The sequence below is a fragment of the Haemaphysalis longicornis genome, unplaced genomic scaffold (genome assembly GCF_048455015.1).
Source record: "Haemaphysalis longicornis isolate Haplotype H1 unplaced genomic scaffold, Haemaphysalis longicornis Haplotype H1 scaffold_1, whole genome shotgun sequence".
NCBI classification, from domain to species: domain Eukaryota; kingdom Metazoa; phylum Arthropoda; class Arachnida; order Ixodida; family Ixodidae; genus Haemaphysalis; species Haemaphysalis longicornis.
The window spans coordinates 93037134-93053419 of record NW_027526203.1 but is presented as its reverse complement, the minus strand read 5'-3'; the positions used below and the strand labels follow the sequence as shown (position 1 = coordinate 93053419).

At 51.2% G+C, this 16286-nt stretch overlaps 1 protein-coding gene across 3 annotated transcripts in view; it reads left to right on the top strand.

The window, feature by feature from the left end:
• The window catches only part of L(2)37cb (DEAH-box helicase 16 lethal (2) 37Cb), a 148466-nt gene that overhangs the window by 51524 nt on the left and 80656 nt on the right, over window positions 1-16286 (top strand). For all 3 annotated transcript variants that reach the window (XM_077705757.1, XM_077705767.1, XM_077705747.1), the window contains exon 11: window positions 893-1003. In XM_077705757.1, coding sequence (XP_077561883.1) covers window positions 893-1003 — 111 coding nt within the window. The remainder of the gene's footprint in view (window positions 1-892; window positions 1004-16286) is intronic.

Below are 16286 nucleotides of genomic sequence, written 5' to 3'. Positions count from 1 at the left end.
CGGCCATCCACTCTGCGGGCAGCCTTCGAACGTTGTCTCTGAACGGTTTGCTCAGGGACGTGTCCAAAGGCCTTTGGACACATGGGGACACCTGGCACGACAGCCAGCTCCTTTCGCTTTGCGCGCCTTGCTGGTCGCCCTCAGTTCCAGCAGCGCACACTGAACTCGCTGATGCCTGCTATTCGGCCGGCGTGGAAGCGGCTGCATACTGACGGGTGCATTATCATGGCGCCATGGTGCTGCTCCTACGGATGGCACCACCGGGGAGCTGCAGGGAAGGTTCAGTACTGAACGCCTCTGAGGTTGCCTGTGCCTGCATCTGTGACCAGTGTTTGCAAGTTTGATGGCGGAATTGGTGGGGCCATAAAGAGTTTGGCCCTTGCGAAAGTGAAAGCGGGATCACAAGAAGAGTGTAGCTTGAGTATTTGCTACGGGTCTTAACATAGGGCATTTTTCTCAGTTCACCAACGAGCCAATATGTGATTCAAGAACAATACCTCGGTTTTCTGTTGGTAGGGATGGAGGTTGTGCCAAGAGGGGCATTTGAGGGGGAGCCCTTTGTACTTCCCCATTACGGTGGCCAAGCTAAGAGGCCACCCAATTCTTGAGCAGTGGATCTGGAGCTGTGCCTCCTGGTAGCTAAGACTGGGCTCACGCTTTTCTTTGGTGCTTGCTAGTCACGAAACGACACTTGGGCAAGAGTTGTTGCTTCTATGTTGGCCTTTATGCCTGAGAAGCAGGGCAGTCGGGAAACGGCAGGCGACAGCCGTCGGCACTGGAAGCGGCACTCTGGTGGCTTCCTCCTCCTTTTGTTCAGTGCGCACAGCTTGCTCGGTGAGCCCTGGCGACGGCAGCAGTCCCAGTGCCCCTGCAGCGCTCTCTCTGTTGCCAGGGCTACACGGCGGACAAGATGAAGATTGGCTGCACCCAGCCGAGGCGAGTGGCTGCCATGAGCGTGGCTGCGCGGGTCTCCGAGGAGATGGCCGTCAAGCTGGGCAACGAGGTGAGGCCGCAAGGCGGTGGCGCGCTCCTTCGCAGCTGGTGGTGCCTGTTTTTGGCGCCACTAGCTTGATGCCTTGTTTCTGCTGTGGCTTGTGGAAGGGGTGCTTGTTGCTGTCACCAGTGCACATGTCTGAGAGGAGACCGGGGCTAAAGGCGAAAAAGTGCCTTCCCCCTTCTCGCATTAATGCATTCGACAGTTCGACCGCAGCATTTTGCAAAACGGGGCAAGAGTACTAAAAAGGGACTGAAGAGTGAATTTTTTTGTACAAATATCTTTGGTTTTATGTCTACGCCTGTTCTGTACGTGACATCTCTCTTTTTAGCCAAGATATCTCTGAAAAAATGTTTTTTCCTTTGTTGTTTCTATGAGCAGAATATTTTTTATACATATGCTTTCGCGCATTTGCACCGAGTAAAAATAAGTTGCCGTAGCTATATATGCATGCCCTGAGGCCACCTTAGTGCTTACAGTCAGAACAACATTTCACCGAGTGCACCGTTTGGCTATAAGGTAGCGAATTGGGCGAGTTGAAGTGCGTTCACGACGAAGAGTAAGGGCGCAGCGCTCGTGTCGCCCTTACTCTTCTTGTCCGGCTTTCGTCGGCGCTGACCGTCCAAGCGCCGTTTGGCAGTTTCTAACAGCTCAGCTGGGTGTTTCTCGTCACTGGCGGCCGAGTCCCTCTCGCTTTCCTGCCTGCGTGCCGTCCTCGAAGGGCTCGGGATCATCCCTCCAGGAGTGGCTAGACTTCCCTCCTCCTCCACGCCTGGCTGTCTGCAGCCTCTTCAGCCAGTCGAGAAGCGTGGCGCTCGGGACGGCCTCACCTCGGAGGAGGATCGTAAAGGTGGCAGCGTGGGGCCGTCCGCTTTCCCTTTCCCGTCTGTGCAGTCGATGAGCAGTGCGCTAGTTCTGGAGCCACCTGGCGTTGTGAAGGCCGATGCTGCATCCCGCTGTTCGTGTGCCCGCCTGAGGACCTTGCGCTGGGCTCGGGAGCCGTGCCTCCATCCACAGAAGCAGCTTGCCGGCTTTGTGTTCGAGCTCATTGGCTTGGCAGTCTGTTCAACCAAGGGCACCAAACAGCAGAAATCAGGGTCGCGCCAAAGGTCGCACTTTGACTTTATTTGGGCTAGATTTGGGTGTTCTCGATTCTGGTGTTGAGCTGGTGATGTGTTCCCGGCACGTGGTGGTCATAGTGCAGCGATTGTCGTAGGCATTTCTAAAAGACGGCACCATTGCTCCACTTGGATGAATTTTGAAGGGATTCAGTGTTAATGCAAATTCTCACATTAGGTATAAAAACACTACATTCCGGTGAACATGTTGCAAAAATTATTCAAGAAATGCAAAATTGGTAAAGTATTGCTACAAAATGGGTTTCAAAAAAAAGGATCCAAATAATTATGAAAGAAACAAAAAAATTAACACTGCAACACAAGAAAGCAATTCATCAAGAATACTTCACTGGTGGTATAGTCCGATTCAAATGCAGAGAGGCTGTTTCACGTATTGTGACCCCCCTTGCCAGTGTGCGTGCTGTGGCCTGGTACGACCACACTCCTTGCTGCACAGCACTGCCGACAGCACTGCTGACAGCACAGCACCAGTGGGGAATGAAGAGTCCGCACTGGTCGCAAGCAAATAGCGGTCCCACTGAGGAGGCACTTATGAATGCTTGAGCCGTGTGAATATATTCAGTCTAGGTGTGCTTATTATCGATTCGGCTTCCGATTTAATTCCAAAGTATTTTGAAGTTCGAAAATGCCAACAGACAGCTGCAGTCAGGGAAGTGGGATACCTGAGAGTATGTCTTGTTGAAAACAAGAAATGCTGGCCTAAAGAGGTGTGTGAAGTATATCCTGTGACCTATGACAGTCCCCAAGAATGCACTGGTAGCGGCTCACCCGCAGTGGCGTGTCCAAGGGCACGTGGAAGGTGCTTGCCTCTCGTGCGTCTCTCTTCACTACCGGGTAATGTGGTCCCACCCAAGCAACCCTGGTGGACACCCTGTAGATCAGAAAGCCTCGCTGGTGTTTTGTGCACAAATGGTGTTTTGTGCACAGGACATAAGAACAGTGGAGCTGTTGAACTGTACACTTTGACACCGAGATAAAGCTTTTATTTTGCGCATAAAATGCCCTTGCCAGAACACGCGCGTGATTTTTTTGTTCTTGCACACACATTCGTAGTGCACAATTAGTGCCTCCACTGAGACAGGGACCCGTGAGCGCAGGGTTGCAAAGTGGGGCTGGCAGCACCGCACCCCGGGGAACAAGCGGCCTTGCGTGGCCCCGCACCTTCCTGGAACTCGTGAACAGTCCAGGATTGTTGTAGCGGAAATACCCCCCTTGTTCTGTAACACTCTCCCCGCAATAGCAAAGTCCCGTGACTGCCCAATTCCCGCGGCAAACGTCCCAATCCCAGGCGTACGTCCATAGGACTTCATATATCTCTCGGCAACCAAATGTTTGAGAGTAACGGATGACGGCCACGCTGCCGGTCCGGTCGGCATGTCTGCTCCAGCGCATTTTTTGCACACTCAAACGGTGTACGCTTCTGCCGCAGCACGCTTGCATGACCACCTTTGTTGGCGAAAAAGACACTGCCGAGCATGCGACACCAGTAGCAGGGGGCGACACAGGATTGTCACGATCAGTGGAAAGCCCGACTGAGCGCAGCTGCAGCAGCGCACCCTTGGCGGCCCTCCCCCGTGCCCTCATTGCAGGGGGGGAAGCGGGTGCGGTGGATGCGCGGCGTGCTTGACTTTTCGTCACGTTCAAGCTGCTTTTCTGCTGCCAGAGTTAATCGCCAGGAGTAGACAGCTTCCACATTGTGTTCGCCACCGATCACTGCGCTGTTGTGCAAGTGTGTGGATGTCGCGGACCATGTGCTTTTTCGATGGCAAGTCCCTGCGAAAGGCAACTGGTAATGCATTGTGCTTTCTCCAGCCAGAAAGGCGACCTGTAGTTAAAAATGTGTGTTACACATAATGGCTGTTTTGACTTCGCTGGAACAAAGATACATTTTTTTATTCTTATGCTGAATGTATACATGGGCAGTCAGTTGCGTAGACAAAGCAACGCCATTGACGCACCAAATGGTTAAAATGTAAAAACAAAGATTACAAGATGTTGGTTTGTTCAGAAATACGGTTCTTTGAATTCCTGTACGTACCCGTATTTTTGTCCAGATATTACAGTCGACGAAACAAACAACCCTGGGGCGTTACTAGAGCAGAAAAACAAATATTGTTTTGCCGCAGGATCTAGTTCTTCTTATTCTTTACCTGTGGCGTGTAACCCCCGAATAGATACGCCCCTGTGGGAAATAATGGACACCACAATGGAAGGCTCAAAATTAGGACCAAATGGGATTATTAACATCGCAAAGAACGCAGGCACCATTTGCATCTTTCGCTGATGCCACAGTCAGTGTTGCACTTGTTTTCTTCGGTTGAGCTCCCTGATGAGTAAAATCTCACAGTATCAAAAGTCTGGCGGTCACAAGGTCCCCGGACGAAATAATTGAGGCTTCTGCAATATTTGACAAAAAAACCACGCATAGATAAGGACAAAGAAAGGGGTACACAAACACGACCTCTTGTGTTTTCCTTTCTTCGTCCTTGTCTGCGCGCACGTTTTTTGTCAAAATGTGCACAGAAACCGAATAGCCCAAGTTTGAAATTTATTAGAAATACTTGAGGCCACCGATGGTGGTATCTTCCATGTGTTTTGAAAGAAGCATTTACACAGGCACACCACATGTCGTATTCCAGAAGGGTTTGCTGACGGGCCTTTCCTCGTCCTGTTGTTCGTGCTGTTTTTCGTAGTGTAACGCATGCTGTATGCCAAGGCAGCGGAGCGTTTGAGTTTCGGCAGCCATCTTGGGGCCCAGTTTTTATCCGCCGCTGTACATTTCGGTTTAACATATCTTGGTAAAGCTGCATAATTTGCCCGATGGGGAATTAAGTTCGATGGGGAATTTTGTGGTCCACCAAGTCGCTTTGCCACGCTGACTGCAATTACAGTCGAAACCCGCAATAACGAAACCGCCGGGGAAAGCAAGAAAATTCGCTTTTGCGGGAATTTCGTTGCCGCGAGAATGAAACATAAACGACCGGAAAATTGGCCACAAACCAAAAATTTATTTCCTAAAGTCGGTTATATTACTTCGTGAGCCTTACCTTGCAGAAAACGTCACAGTTCAGCTATCACTGTACAAGTGGTTCATTGCTAGTCGTCGTGCGCGCCCAAGAACGAGATCGTGTCAAACGCATCCAAAACATTCCGTGGGTTCACCTTCTCTGCACGTTTTCCGCCGTGGCCCTCGGCACCGAGTACGTCCGATCATGCAAGTGGAGTCCAGCTTCTGTTTACGAACTTTGCCAGACAGAGTGGCACCTCGTTGCGCCAATACTGTTTACAAAACTTAGTGAGCACCGCTTTCTAGACGTCCAGAAAGGTCACAGCTGTAACTGTTTTGTTTTGCGCACGTGCGCCATTGAAAACTGGTGGGATCCTTGCTTTTCAAAATGGTTGAGCTAGTTGCAGGCGTTGCGAAACACGCGCAGGGCGTTTCCAAACTCGTCGGCGCTATCCTCCCTTGGGCCACTGACTTGGGCGATGATGGCTGCCTTATCTCGTAGCGACAAAAACCTCCACTTTTGAGCTGGCGAAGGCATCTTACTGAGAGCAAACATGCCAATCGCCACACACAAACAACAAACGCACGCGCTCAGTTCAGCGGTAGTGGGCTAGCGTAGCCCAAGCCAAAGCCGCGACTTGAGTCACCATGTGTCGCCCCCTGGTGGTGCAGCTGCGAGGCTGCCTCCACGGCCGCCGGCTGCGCGGTCTTTTGTAAACAAATATGGCGGCGGCCATGCAAACGTGCTGTGGCTGAAGTTTATGCACTTTGAGTCCAAAAAAAATGCACTTGAGCACTTTTTGGATACAGTTACCCTCCAACGGGTCGGTAAAATGCCGACCAAACTTGCACCGAATTTCGTTAACGCGGGATCAGTTTCCGAAAACGTTTTGTTGCCGCGAGATATAAAATACATGGGCGTCTATGGACGTTCGCTGGGGATGCAAAAATATTTCGTTGCCGCGGGAATTTCGTACCAGCGGGATTTCGTTATCGCGGGTTTTGACTGTATTCCAAGTTGACATCCGCCAATGCCAGTCTCGAGTCGTGGTAGTATTTTATATCTGTGCGTGCCTGCCCGAGTTTCCCTGAGACAGACAACCGCGCAGCACCGTCGGTGTCACGGCGTGAAAGACAAGCTTGACGGAGAAATGCCGGGGAAGTTTTCACTGACCATTTCTGCATCGAGCAGGTAGCACTGCACTGCCTTGGCCATTGAAGCATCGCGTATGCAGTCTTGGTTTCGCTTCGGAGCGGGCCCTCGCGCAGACAGCGGCGAAGGCGTCCCGCTACACATCAAAACAGCGCGGGTTGTGCTCCTTGCTGCGGAGGTGGCATTTCTGATACAGGCGAAATACAGAAACATCACTGGCGTCTTTGGACACTTTAAAGAACCACATATTCTCTACACGGCGGGCATTACCATTGCACCGCTTCGGCGATTTACACTGTTCAAGCAACCTTTTATGCTACCCGTAGGCTCTTCAGCCCAAATTGTGCGAGCATGCGCATCAGGACATTCTAAAAGCCGGTAAAGTACCGTATTTACACGATTGTAGGTCGACCCTTTTTTTCAAATTTGACAATCCAATGTTGGGGGGTCGACTTAGAATCGAAATCGAACCGTCTACCACTAGTGACGGCAGGAGGAACGAGAAATCGGGGGTGCTACGAGGTGGGGACAGCGTTGCACCCTCGTTCGCATGGCAATGGTCTCAAGTGTGCACCGCATGGGGCGTTTTCTGCTCGCCACCTGCACGCTGCGTGATCGGCGGCGGCAACATGGCGGCGTCACCAGCCGCGAAGAGGTGCGCGTAGCTACAGCGACCGCTTCTAACCGCATCACTGAAGGCACAAACGAAGGCGTTTGTGCAGGACAAGGAGCTGATAATGTGGTCGAAAACGACACTATAAAGCATGCATCATCTGCGCTGCTAGGGAAAGCGCCAATCAAATATGCGCCACCGTGGTAAGCCTAAAGCTGTCCCGAGCGCTTTCAAACTGCCGCTATGGCGAGCGCGCCTCCCCATTGGGGCAAGACGTCAGGCTTTTCCCACTGCCGCGCTCGTCACGCGTCGTACCGACGTAGAACTTCGAAGCTGCGGCGCGCGTGGTATCGTCAACGCGGGCATGAAAAATTCGCCAGCGCAACGCTGACGCGCAGGAATCGCGTGCAAAAGAGAAGCGTTTTATTCATCTGTAATAAACAACATGAGTATTAGTGAATCCCTTAATTCAACGCTAACGTAGCCCAAGTCATATCACATTGTTCAGTACACTTCCGTACGCGATGGTGGGAGGTTAGTCACTCAAAAGTAAATCGCGCGCGGCCGCTTCCCATAGCCGCCATGTTTGTTTTGGTATCGCGCGGCAGTGGCAGTGGCCGCTGCCGGTTGCTTCGATCATAGCCTCCTTTATGCTTCGATGGTTGTCACCTTGCAGCGAATGTGCTCCTCCCGCTCAACCCACAGCGCATGGTTATTCCGGGTGCTTATACAAAAGCTTTTCTTTTTTAACACCTACCGCGCATACCGCGAGCGTACGGCTCTCGTGGGAGCATCGATCACTGATGGAAGAGCCGCCGTGTGGGTTGACGGAAGAGCTTTTCTTTGGGATAAGATTTTCTCGGCCGTGCTCGCTTTTTTTTTTTTTTTTTTTTTTTTGAGAGATGCAACTTTTGGGGGTCGACCTACATTCGAGTCGACTTACAATCGTGTAAATACGGTAACTCGGGAGTCGTGCGGAGGAGCGAAAAAAATTATTTGCAATGAAAGCGTTTCCACAACGAGCTCGGAAGGGACGCACGTCCGTGTTCTCGCTGCTGTTGCGCACACTGCTGCAGTTTGAGCGAGTCAAAATGAAAGTAGCCCAAAATCATTTGGTGTCGACTGGCTGTGCCTATCTGCAGTTAAACAACTTCACGTACACGCCGCTCCACCGAACGATCCCACAGCACTGGCATTACGGCCACCGTAGCTCAGCGAGCAGACAGGCCCTCGTGGCGGCGCGCTCTGGCGGGTTCCGGAGAAGTGCACGGAGCGGCGAACAAGATCTGGCCGCGCCGCCATTCTTACACCGTGGGCATCTTGAAAATGGAGAGTTCAAACCGAGGCTGGTTGGCTCCTTGAGAAGGCGGGAGAGGCCGTGTGAGGTGAGGCCCATGGCTCTTCTAAACTGCTTGTGTTAGACCGCTTTCTAGAGAGTAGTTCAAATTTGAAGTCACTGAGGAGGGTACGAGGGTCAGTGTGTGACGAGGAGGCATTTGGAGGAGGGCTGAAGGTTCAGTTGCGTGTGAATTTCGGACGGTGCCAAAGGAGGTGCTGGAGATTGGCGTGTGGGAGAGGCGCAGAAGGGACGTCAACTAGGCGGCAGAGATGGGCGTCCCGTCTACGCAATGCGTGTGGCGTTAGGCTAGCAGTGGCAGAATATGTGTCTATGGAAACTTGGGCTGGGGGCAGAGAGGATCAATAGCCTGGAGGCGTTTTTCCTTTCTTTCTTTCTTTGTTGTACCGTAGAGTCTGTACGGCTGGCGGTAATGACTCGGGAAGTGGAGGAAGTCGGGTGGCACCGGAGGCCCAGAGGTTGTACCCTCCCGTGCAGCCAAGGACAAGAATTGGCCTTCTTAAAGCTCAGGACCTCACTTGGGCAACACCTGGTCCCATCGAGAGCTACTTTACAACCTGGGGTGGCGATCACTTGCCACCCTTGTACGTTTCATGGCAAGACCCTGTCACCACTTGACTGGGACATTTCTTGCGAACATATTGATTACAAAGACTGATTTTGTGAATCTTATTCGAACTGGCACCCAAGCAGCCACCGAAGAGATCGAGTGTCGATGCCCACCTCACCAACACAATTGTGCCACACCGCTGGCAAAGAACCTTAAGTGTGCGAGGCAAAAGCTTGGCTTAGTCTGGTTGAGTCTTGGCTAGCCGGTGATGTGGCTGTATTGCCGACCACGGCTCAGGTCTGGTCGGTCCCTGGAGGCTTCGGGCTTGGTCGGCTGCCGCTGCTACGCTGGGAGAATGACTGAAAGCGGGGCCTTGTGTGCGGCGCCGACAGCGGGCCCAGTGTCTCTGGTCAAAAGGGCCACTTGCGCGTCCTCCGCTGTGGAAAAAAGGCTCGGCTGGGTGCATGCGCTCTCCACAGCCAATTCATGCCGGACCACGTGACGTGCGAGCTCGGCCATGAATTCTGAGCGTTGCGCAGGAGCTGGAGGCCTTCGTCGGCAGGCTCCGACAATGCCGGAAGCGGGACCAGAAGCGTGGGGTGACGGCTGCAGCTGGACCACAGGTCAGCCACGTAAAACCGAGGCTGAGCCCAGCTTTCGCTTTTTCTATCGCCCAAGCCAGTGGCCCAAGTAGAGGGAGCTTGGAACCACATGCAGCTCGCTCTGTGCCATTTTTAAGAGCAAGTCTGCTGCCCTTCACTTGCGCACTGAGCAACACAACAGCGGCGTTTCCGGACATCGACCGAGCAGCTGGTTTTGTGAACAGCGTTGGTCCATAGTTTGCCAACAGAAGAGGCTGTATTTCGCTTGCATGCTCGAGCACGCTCAGTGCTGAGGACTAAGGACTAACGTGCAGGGATGGGGAACCTGCGGGATGTTTTGGATGAGTTCAACACAATTTGGTCGTTTTTAGGCGAGCAATGAATCAGTGCTTGTAGTGCAAGAGCTGATCTGTCACAGTGGCTGCAAGGCGAGGCTTGCAGAGTAGCACAGTCGAACCCCCCAATAACAAATCCGCCAGGGAAGGCGAAGAATTTCACTTTTGCGGGAATTTCGTTGCCGCAAGAATGAAACATAAACAACAGGGAAATCGCCCGCAAAGCAGAAATTTATTTCCTTAAGTCAGCTACTATGTATATTACTTTGCGAGCCTTACCTTGGAGTAACCTCAGAGGTCAGCCTTCACATTGCAAGAAGTCAGGGGTGGAACAGCTGGGCCATTTGCGCCATTGAGCGCCAAACTTGTTTACTTGCACCGTCCTGCCCCAATGGACCACGTTCCCCAGGCGGCTTGGGGCGCCGTCCGTGGCTTCTAGTTTGCTTAGTTTGCGTTTAGCGCGCACGCTACTTGGCCGACATAGTCCCGCTACATCGCTAAGCTGGTCCCCAGCTGGCTTGCGTTCCTTGCGCAACCGCGGCTGAAGCGAAACCTGCGGCTCGTTCCCCGATCTGCCCGATCAACTACGACCATCGCCGAGGTAAATTTGTCGATTCGACGCGTTGCTCACAAGACACGGGTAAAGCCGGAAATCGTGATGGGCCCTCTGCCATCGGAAACGGCCTGCCCACATGGCCCACGAAGCAGCGCAGACCACGGTAGCCACAGCTTGTGGCCACTCTTCCACATCAATATGTGATAGCGAAAAAGAAGTTCCACAGGCGAGAAAGTAGGTGTTAGTGTGCTAGGTGCTGTTATCAGGGCTGATTGCAAAAGCGGCAGTCAGCTGTCTGTCGCGATGCTAAGCCTACGCTGACCGGCTGTGGAGGTTCGACGGCGGTGAGCGGCCGAAGGACCTGCGCTGAAGTATCCAAACAGGCCACGGCAGATGTCGTGGTCCCTCGTCGCTCAATTGGCAACTATTGAGAAAATGTAGTTCCCCATGCGAGAAAGCAGATGATAGTGTGGCTACAGTTGGGTTCGGGATTGCGAAGTCAGGAACCACTGCTGCGCATACTGTATGAGGAAATGGGGCTCCTTATAGAGCAAATCCTCGGCAGGTTCGTGTGGCAAGAATTGTTCCGTAAGCTGGAGCGCAGCTGAAGGATCGGGACATGCGTGGCTGTGGCTGCAGAAGCCAAAGCCAGGGCAAGGCGTTACGTCCTTGGCCTGCTTGCGAAAGAAAAAGCATGTACAGGTCCGCGCAGAAGTAAACGGAGCACGGGAGCGGTGGCCGAACTGCATCGCTGCACCGCGTATGGGCGCCGACGGGAACCATGGAGCGCTGGTCAAAGAGTGTGTTCGCAGTGCCCCCGCTGCCCTATCTGATATGTTTAATCGCCGCTTTGCTGACGTGTCATGCTCGGCGAGACTGTATTCAAAAGCAGCGCGGGGCTATAGAGCGGCGCTGCTTGCATTGCCGCTCGCAGGCATCAGCGGCGAACGCATCCGCTGCTTATGAGCTGGACGAAGCTGCGCGCGCCCAAAAACGTTCCTTGTTGCGCGCTCTAAAGGGCAGCATAAAATTGTAGGCCGCTGTGGTTTGGCATAGCATGTCATTGCGATATAATTAATTTTAAGCCGGCAACAAAATTGCCCAGGACGATATATAAAGCACATTCCTGGATATTTTCGCTGTTGGGGAAAAATATCGCGCTTCCAACATTTTTTTTTTTTTAAATATTGAGCTTGGCCCACGTTATTGCTTCCCGTCAGTCCAGGTCTGTCCTGACGGCAGGGAAATAAAAAAATTCCATGTGGTAGAAATTCCGTGTTACAAAACTCCGTAAAGAATAGGTACAATCGTTGCCTGCTTTTACAGCCGGCCTCACAGGGTGCACATGCTATTGTGGCATTAACCCTTTCTTCCCCGTTGACGAGGATAGCCGTCATAAGATTTTGAACCAAATTAACCGATGACGAGTATGGTAGTAATCGGTCATGACGACTATACTAATCACCGGTCTTTTTGGGGCCTTCACGGCGCTTTTCTGCAAGACACTAGGGTAATGCAGTGAAGCCATCTTATCATTCAATGTGGAGTTTAAATCTGCAACACATTCTTAACTAATACAAGGTGCTCGTTAAAAATAATAACGCCGCTTTAAATGCAAAAACAAAATATGTGCCCTATGAGGCCCGCTGTAATAGCGGGCAATGATTGTACCTATTCTTTACGGTGTTCTATAACACAGAATTTCTACCACATGGAATTTTTTTTATTTCCCTGTCTTAAGAACAGACCTGGAGAGTGACCGGCAGCGATAACTTGGGACAAACCCAAAAGTAAAAAATAAATCCCGGCAGCGAGATTTTTTTTCCTGAACAACGAAAATGCTTGTGAGTGTGCTTTTTATACTGACCAGGGCAATTTGGTTGCCGGCTAACAACTGATTACATCGCAATGACATGCTATGCCAAACCAGAGCGGCCTACAATTTTGTGCCGCCCTTTACAGCGCACAACAAGGCACGTTTCAGGGCGCACGCAGCTTCGTCCAGCTCATGACCAGCAGATTCGGTCGCCGCTGGTGCCTGCGAGCTGCAATGCAACCAGCGCCCCTCTATAGCCCAGCGCTGCCTTTGGAGACCGTCTCGCCGAGCATGACACGCCAGCAGAGCGGCGATTAAACATACAGTTGAACCTCGATATAACGAACCTCGATTTAACGAAATTCGCGATATAACGAATTTTTTCAAGTTTTCTAACAAAATTTTGCTAAATGCATGTATTTTTGTCTCGATTTTACGAAGTAATTTTGTGCGGCGCTTTCGATTTAACGAAGTCACGGCAAGAAAGGAAGAACGAAATTCCGGTCGAGGCACGTTTTATTTTGCCTCTCAGGCCCTACATTGAAAAAATTCAGTACTCAAATTGACTCTTGAAGGCTAAAATGAAAGAAAAGCGGTGAAATCTACGGTTAACAACAACTAAAAGCGAAGAACGAAGCTGCACAAACCGCTAGCGGTCATAGACGGTTTAATAGTGCACCCACTATTTTGACGTCTCCATCGTTGCCTACGCCAGCGCCCTCTATGCTTAGGCTACCGAAGCCTACTTCAAGCTTTTTTTTTTCTACGCGTCATTGCTCACGGTGCTGCTGCGCTAGGTTGTGCTCGCTGATAACCAAATTAATATTTTGTTCGTGCATCGTTAGGGGAGTCTTGTAAGCAGCATGAGCACTCCAAGAGAAAGAAAAGTGTTCCGAACAAGAGCCTGAGGAAGCTCGGTGAAACTGACAGCCACCGAAGTGTGATGGATGCCATCGATGTTCTGCGGAGGCACGCAGGTGCACACGAATGTTTAAGACCTTGTTAGCGCTGTCAGCATACGAGCGTCACGTAAAGCCCGCCCTGGTCAAGAAACGCCAAGCACTGCTTACGGACTTCTTCACTACGGCTTGAACATCGAGTGCTGGTGGCAATAAATTGCTCTCTTTGAACGTGGTCATCTTCGTTTCACCAGCGTTCATTAGACAGCTGCGGTGCGGAGAAATCAGTTTCGTAAGGGCTCAGTGGGCATAAAAGTAATTGCTTAATCGAATTTGGCCGGAAGATTTTTAATGTAAGCTTTCCGCTTTCCGGATCACGTAAGCGCTGCTCCACACAGTGAAGCGGTCCGCGTGTACTCCGCTCAACTCGCAATCATGGTTTTATCTCGAGTGTTGTGGTTGAATCACGCGCCCATACTGCGGAGCCCTTGTACATGAAAAAAGTCTTTCGAAAGTTTCATAGCAGCCTTCCGCTATTGGCCCGCCGCGCCTAAGCCTACCACTGAATGGACGAAAAGAGGCGTAACTTCGAACGAGCACCTCGGCGGGGTGAAGTTCACGGGACATGGACGCGGGTTCAATTGACTAACAGCGGCATTTAGTAGTGACCGAAATGAAAAAAGAAAAAGTGGAAACCTAGTCTGCTATCATATTTAATGAGGCGTTGCGGAAAAAGCACCGGTTTTACGATGACACATGAACTACCGTCGGCTATCCGAATTCCATTGCCCAAGTGTTGAAACTCTTAATTCACACAATTTTCGCGGCCAGTTTTAGTACAAATTTCGCTTTAATTGGAGAGGTAACTACATAGCAGTTGTTGCCTGGCGAGGGCCAAAGTGTTAAAACCCCAATAACTGGTTAAATGAACTGTAAAATCTAAACCTCGATTTTACGAAATTCTCGATTTAACGAAATTTGCGGCCCCAAGTACGACTTCGTTATATCGAGGTTTAACTGTATATCAGATAAGGCGGCGGTGGCAGGGCGAACACACTCTTTGACCGGCGCTCCATGGTTCCCGTCGGCGCCCATACGCGGCGCAACGATGCAGTTCGGCCACCGCTCCCGTGCTCCGTTTACTTCTGCGCAGACCTGTACATCCGTGCATGCGCATTGCTTGGGCCGGACAGCCAAGTTCTTCCGCATTTGGAGTCCTTGGGGATCATTTTCAGTGCCTCTTGGACACCTTGCATGTGCACTGCCCCCCGCGAAGTGTCTGTCTTGATGTGAAGCATGTGATTGGTGGGACCGGCAAGGAATTTTATCTCTGCCCTCACTGAACAAAGCAGCTCTGAAGCTTTGTAGAACAGGTTTGCCCTGCACCACCAGAGCTCCATGAGCATTGCTAGTGCGGTGACGTCACCAAAGTGAAAATCACTGCGCCTCTCCTGAAGCGTGTGCGAGAAGCTTGCCAGCGCAACCTCAAACGCTTGAAGAGCGTTTCGTAAGATGAGTTTCGTAATATATTTCGTAAAAATATATTTCGTAATTTCGTAAAAATATATTTCGTAAGATGAGTTTCACAATGAATTCGGCAGTACATTAGACCACGTTTTATGTGCGTCTATCATACCACGTTTTATGTACGTTATGTACATCCCTTGTGGCGGACGCGAGTACAGCTACATAGGGGAAACCGGCAGCTTCGAAACACGGATAAAACAACACGACTACGAGGTCAGAAAACGCCACGTGGCTTCAAGCGCTCTGGCTGAGCATGCCGACACTTGGGGCCACGAGGTAAACTGGGGCGCGGCCCGCATTCTTGCAAAAGGGAAGAAGCTGACGTCACGACTTCATCTGGAATCATTGATCATGCGGACAACGGAGCGAACATTGAATCGAACGCAGGGCAATCTGCCTCCAGTTTACTCCCACCGCCTACGTCACATTCTTAGACGCACACAAAACGTGGTCCGATGTACTGACGAATTCATTGTGAACAAGGCTCCCGTGTGGGAGCCGAAACGTCTTTCATTTTAGGAAATATTCTTTTTTGGTCGGTGTTTGTATTCCCCGCTGTATCCAGCTTCTTCTGTTGACGGACTTTGCCAGACACTGGCCCCTCGTTGTTCCGATGCTGTCCACAAAACTAAGGGAGCACTGCTTGGTTGGCGTCCAGAAAGGCCACAGCTGTCCCGGTTTTGTTCTGCGCACGTGCACCGTTAAAGGAGCCATGAAGAGAAAATGCAAGTTGGTTTTATTCGAAAGATTTCGTGTTGTATAGTGCCCCCAGCGCTTGTCCGGATACAAACGGTGCTTTATTCACTGAGAAATTAAACAATTTAGGTTAAAATTTTGATTTTCCCGCTCAATCGTGCGTTTTCGTGGTCCCAAGTGACATCACGGGAACCGACCGCTCTGCAGCCTAGAGTACCTTCATTTACGCATCCGCCGTACAGGGTAGAGACACGTAACGCTGGCGCCGCCATGTTCGGTTGCTCGCTCGCCGCCGAAGCAAGTCATTGTGTCAAAACCGCGCTAAAATTATCGCCGCAACGCGGTTTACTGAAGAAGTTTGAATCATATTGTCTGTTTCGCGTTGCTAGGTCTCGTGGGAAACGAAAAGAATAACGCGTTGAGCCCGTTGGCCCAATTGCGGCGGCACGGGACCGTTCAAAGGTTGTCTCCACCCTGTACAGCGGTGTTGGCTTGTTCCCGCGTTTCTTTACGTTCCGTAACCTAGATGGCGCCACCATACCGTGGCAAGCGTTTGGTTTGTTTTTGCCCGCATTTAAACCTGGCTTGTTTTTGTTCTGGCAGAAAATATTCGTTCCCTGAAACAGTGCTCGCTCGACAAATGGGGTCACGTAAGACACCGTTGCTTGCGTCAATCGGCCAGTGTCGTCTGAGACAACCCCAAGCCCCGTAGTGCTGTGCAGCTAAACCAAAGCATGCTGTGCGCAGTACGAACAGCAGAACGCATCAGTACTTCTATGTTTACATGTGCTTTCGTAACTTCCACTGTTTGTCCCATCATTCTTATTGCTTTGTAAAGAATGTGCCCTAAATTTAAGCGCAAATCGCTCGTTCGTCTAGTTTGTCAGCTCTACCTAATTTGCGTCTGCTTCTGCCAGCCTCCGCCAATCGCAGAGCTTAGCCCATGTGACATCACAGGTTCTGTTGCGGGAAATGAGCTGGTGGGTCGCATGACCATTCCCGTTTTTCCTAATTATGCAGCTTATTTGAGCGAAGTTTACGT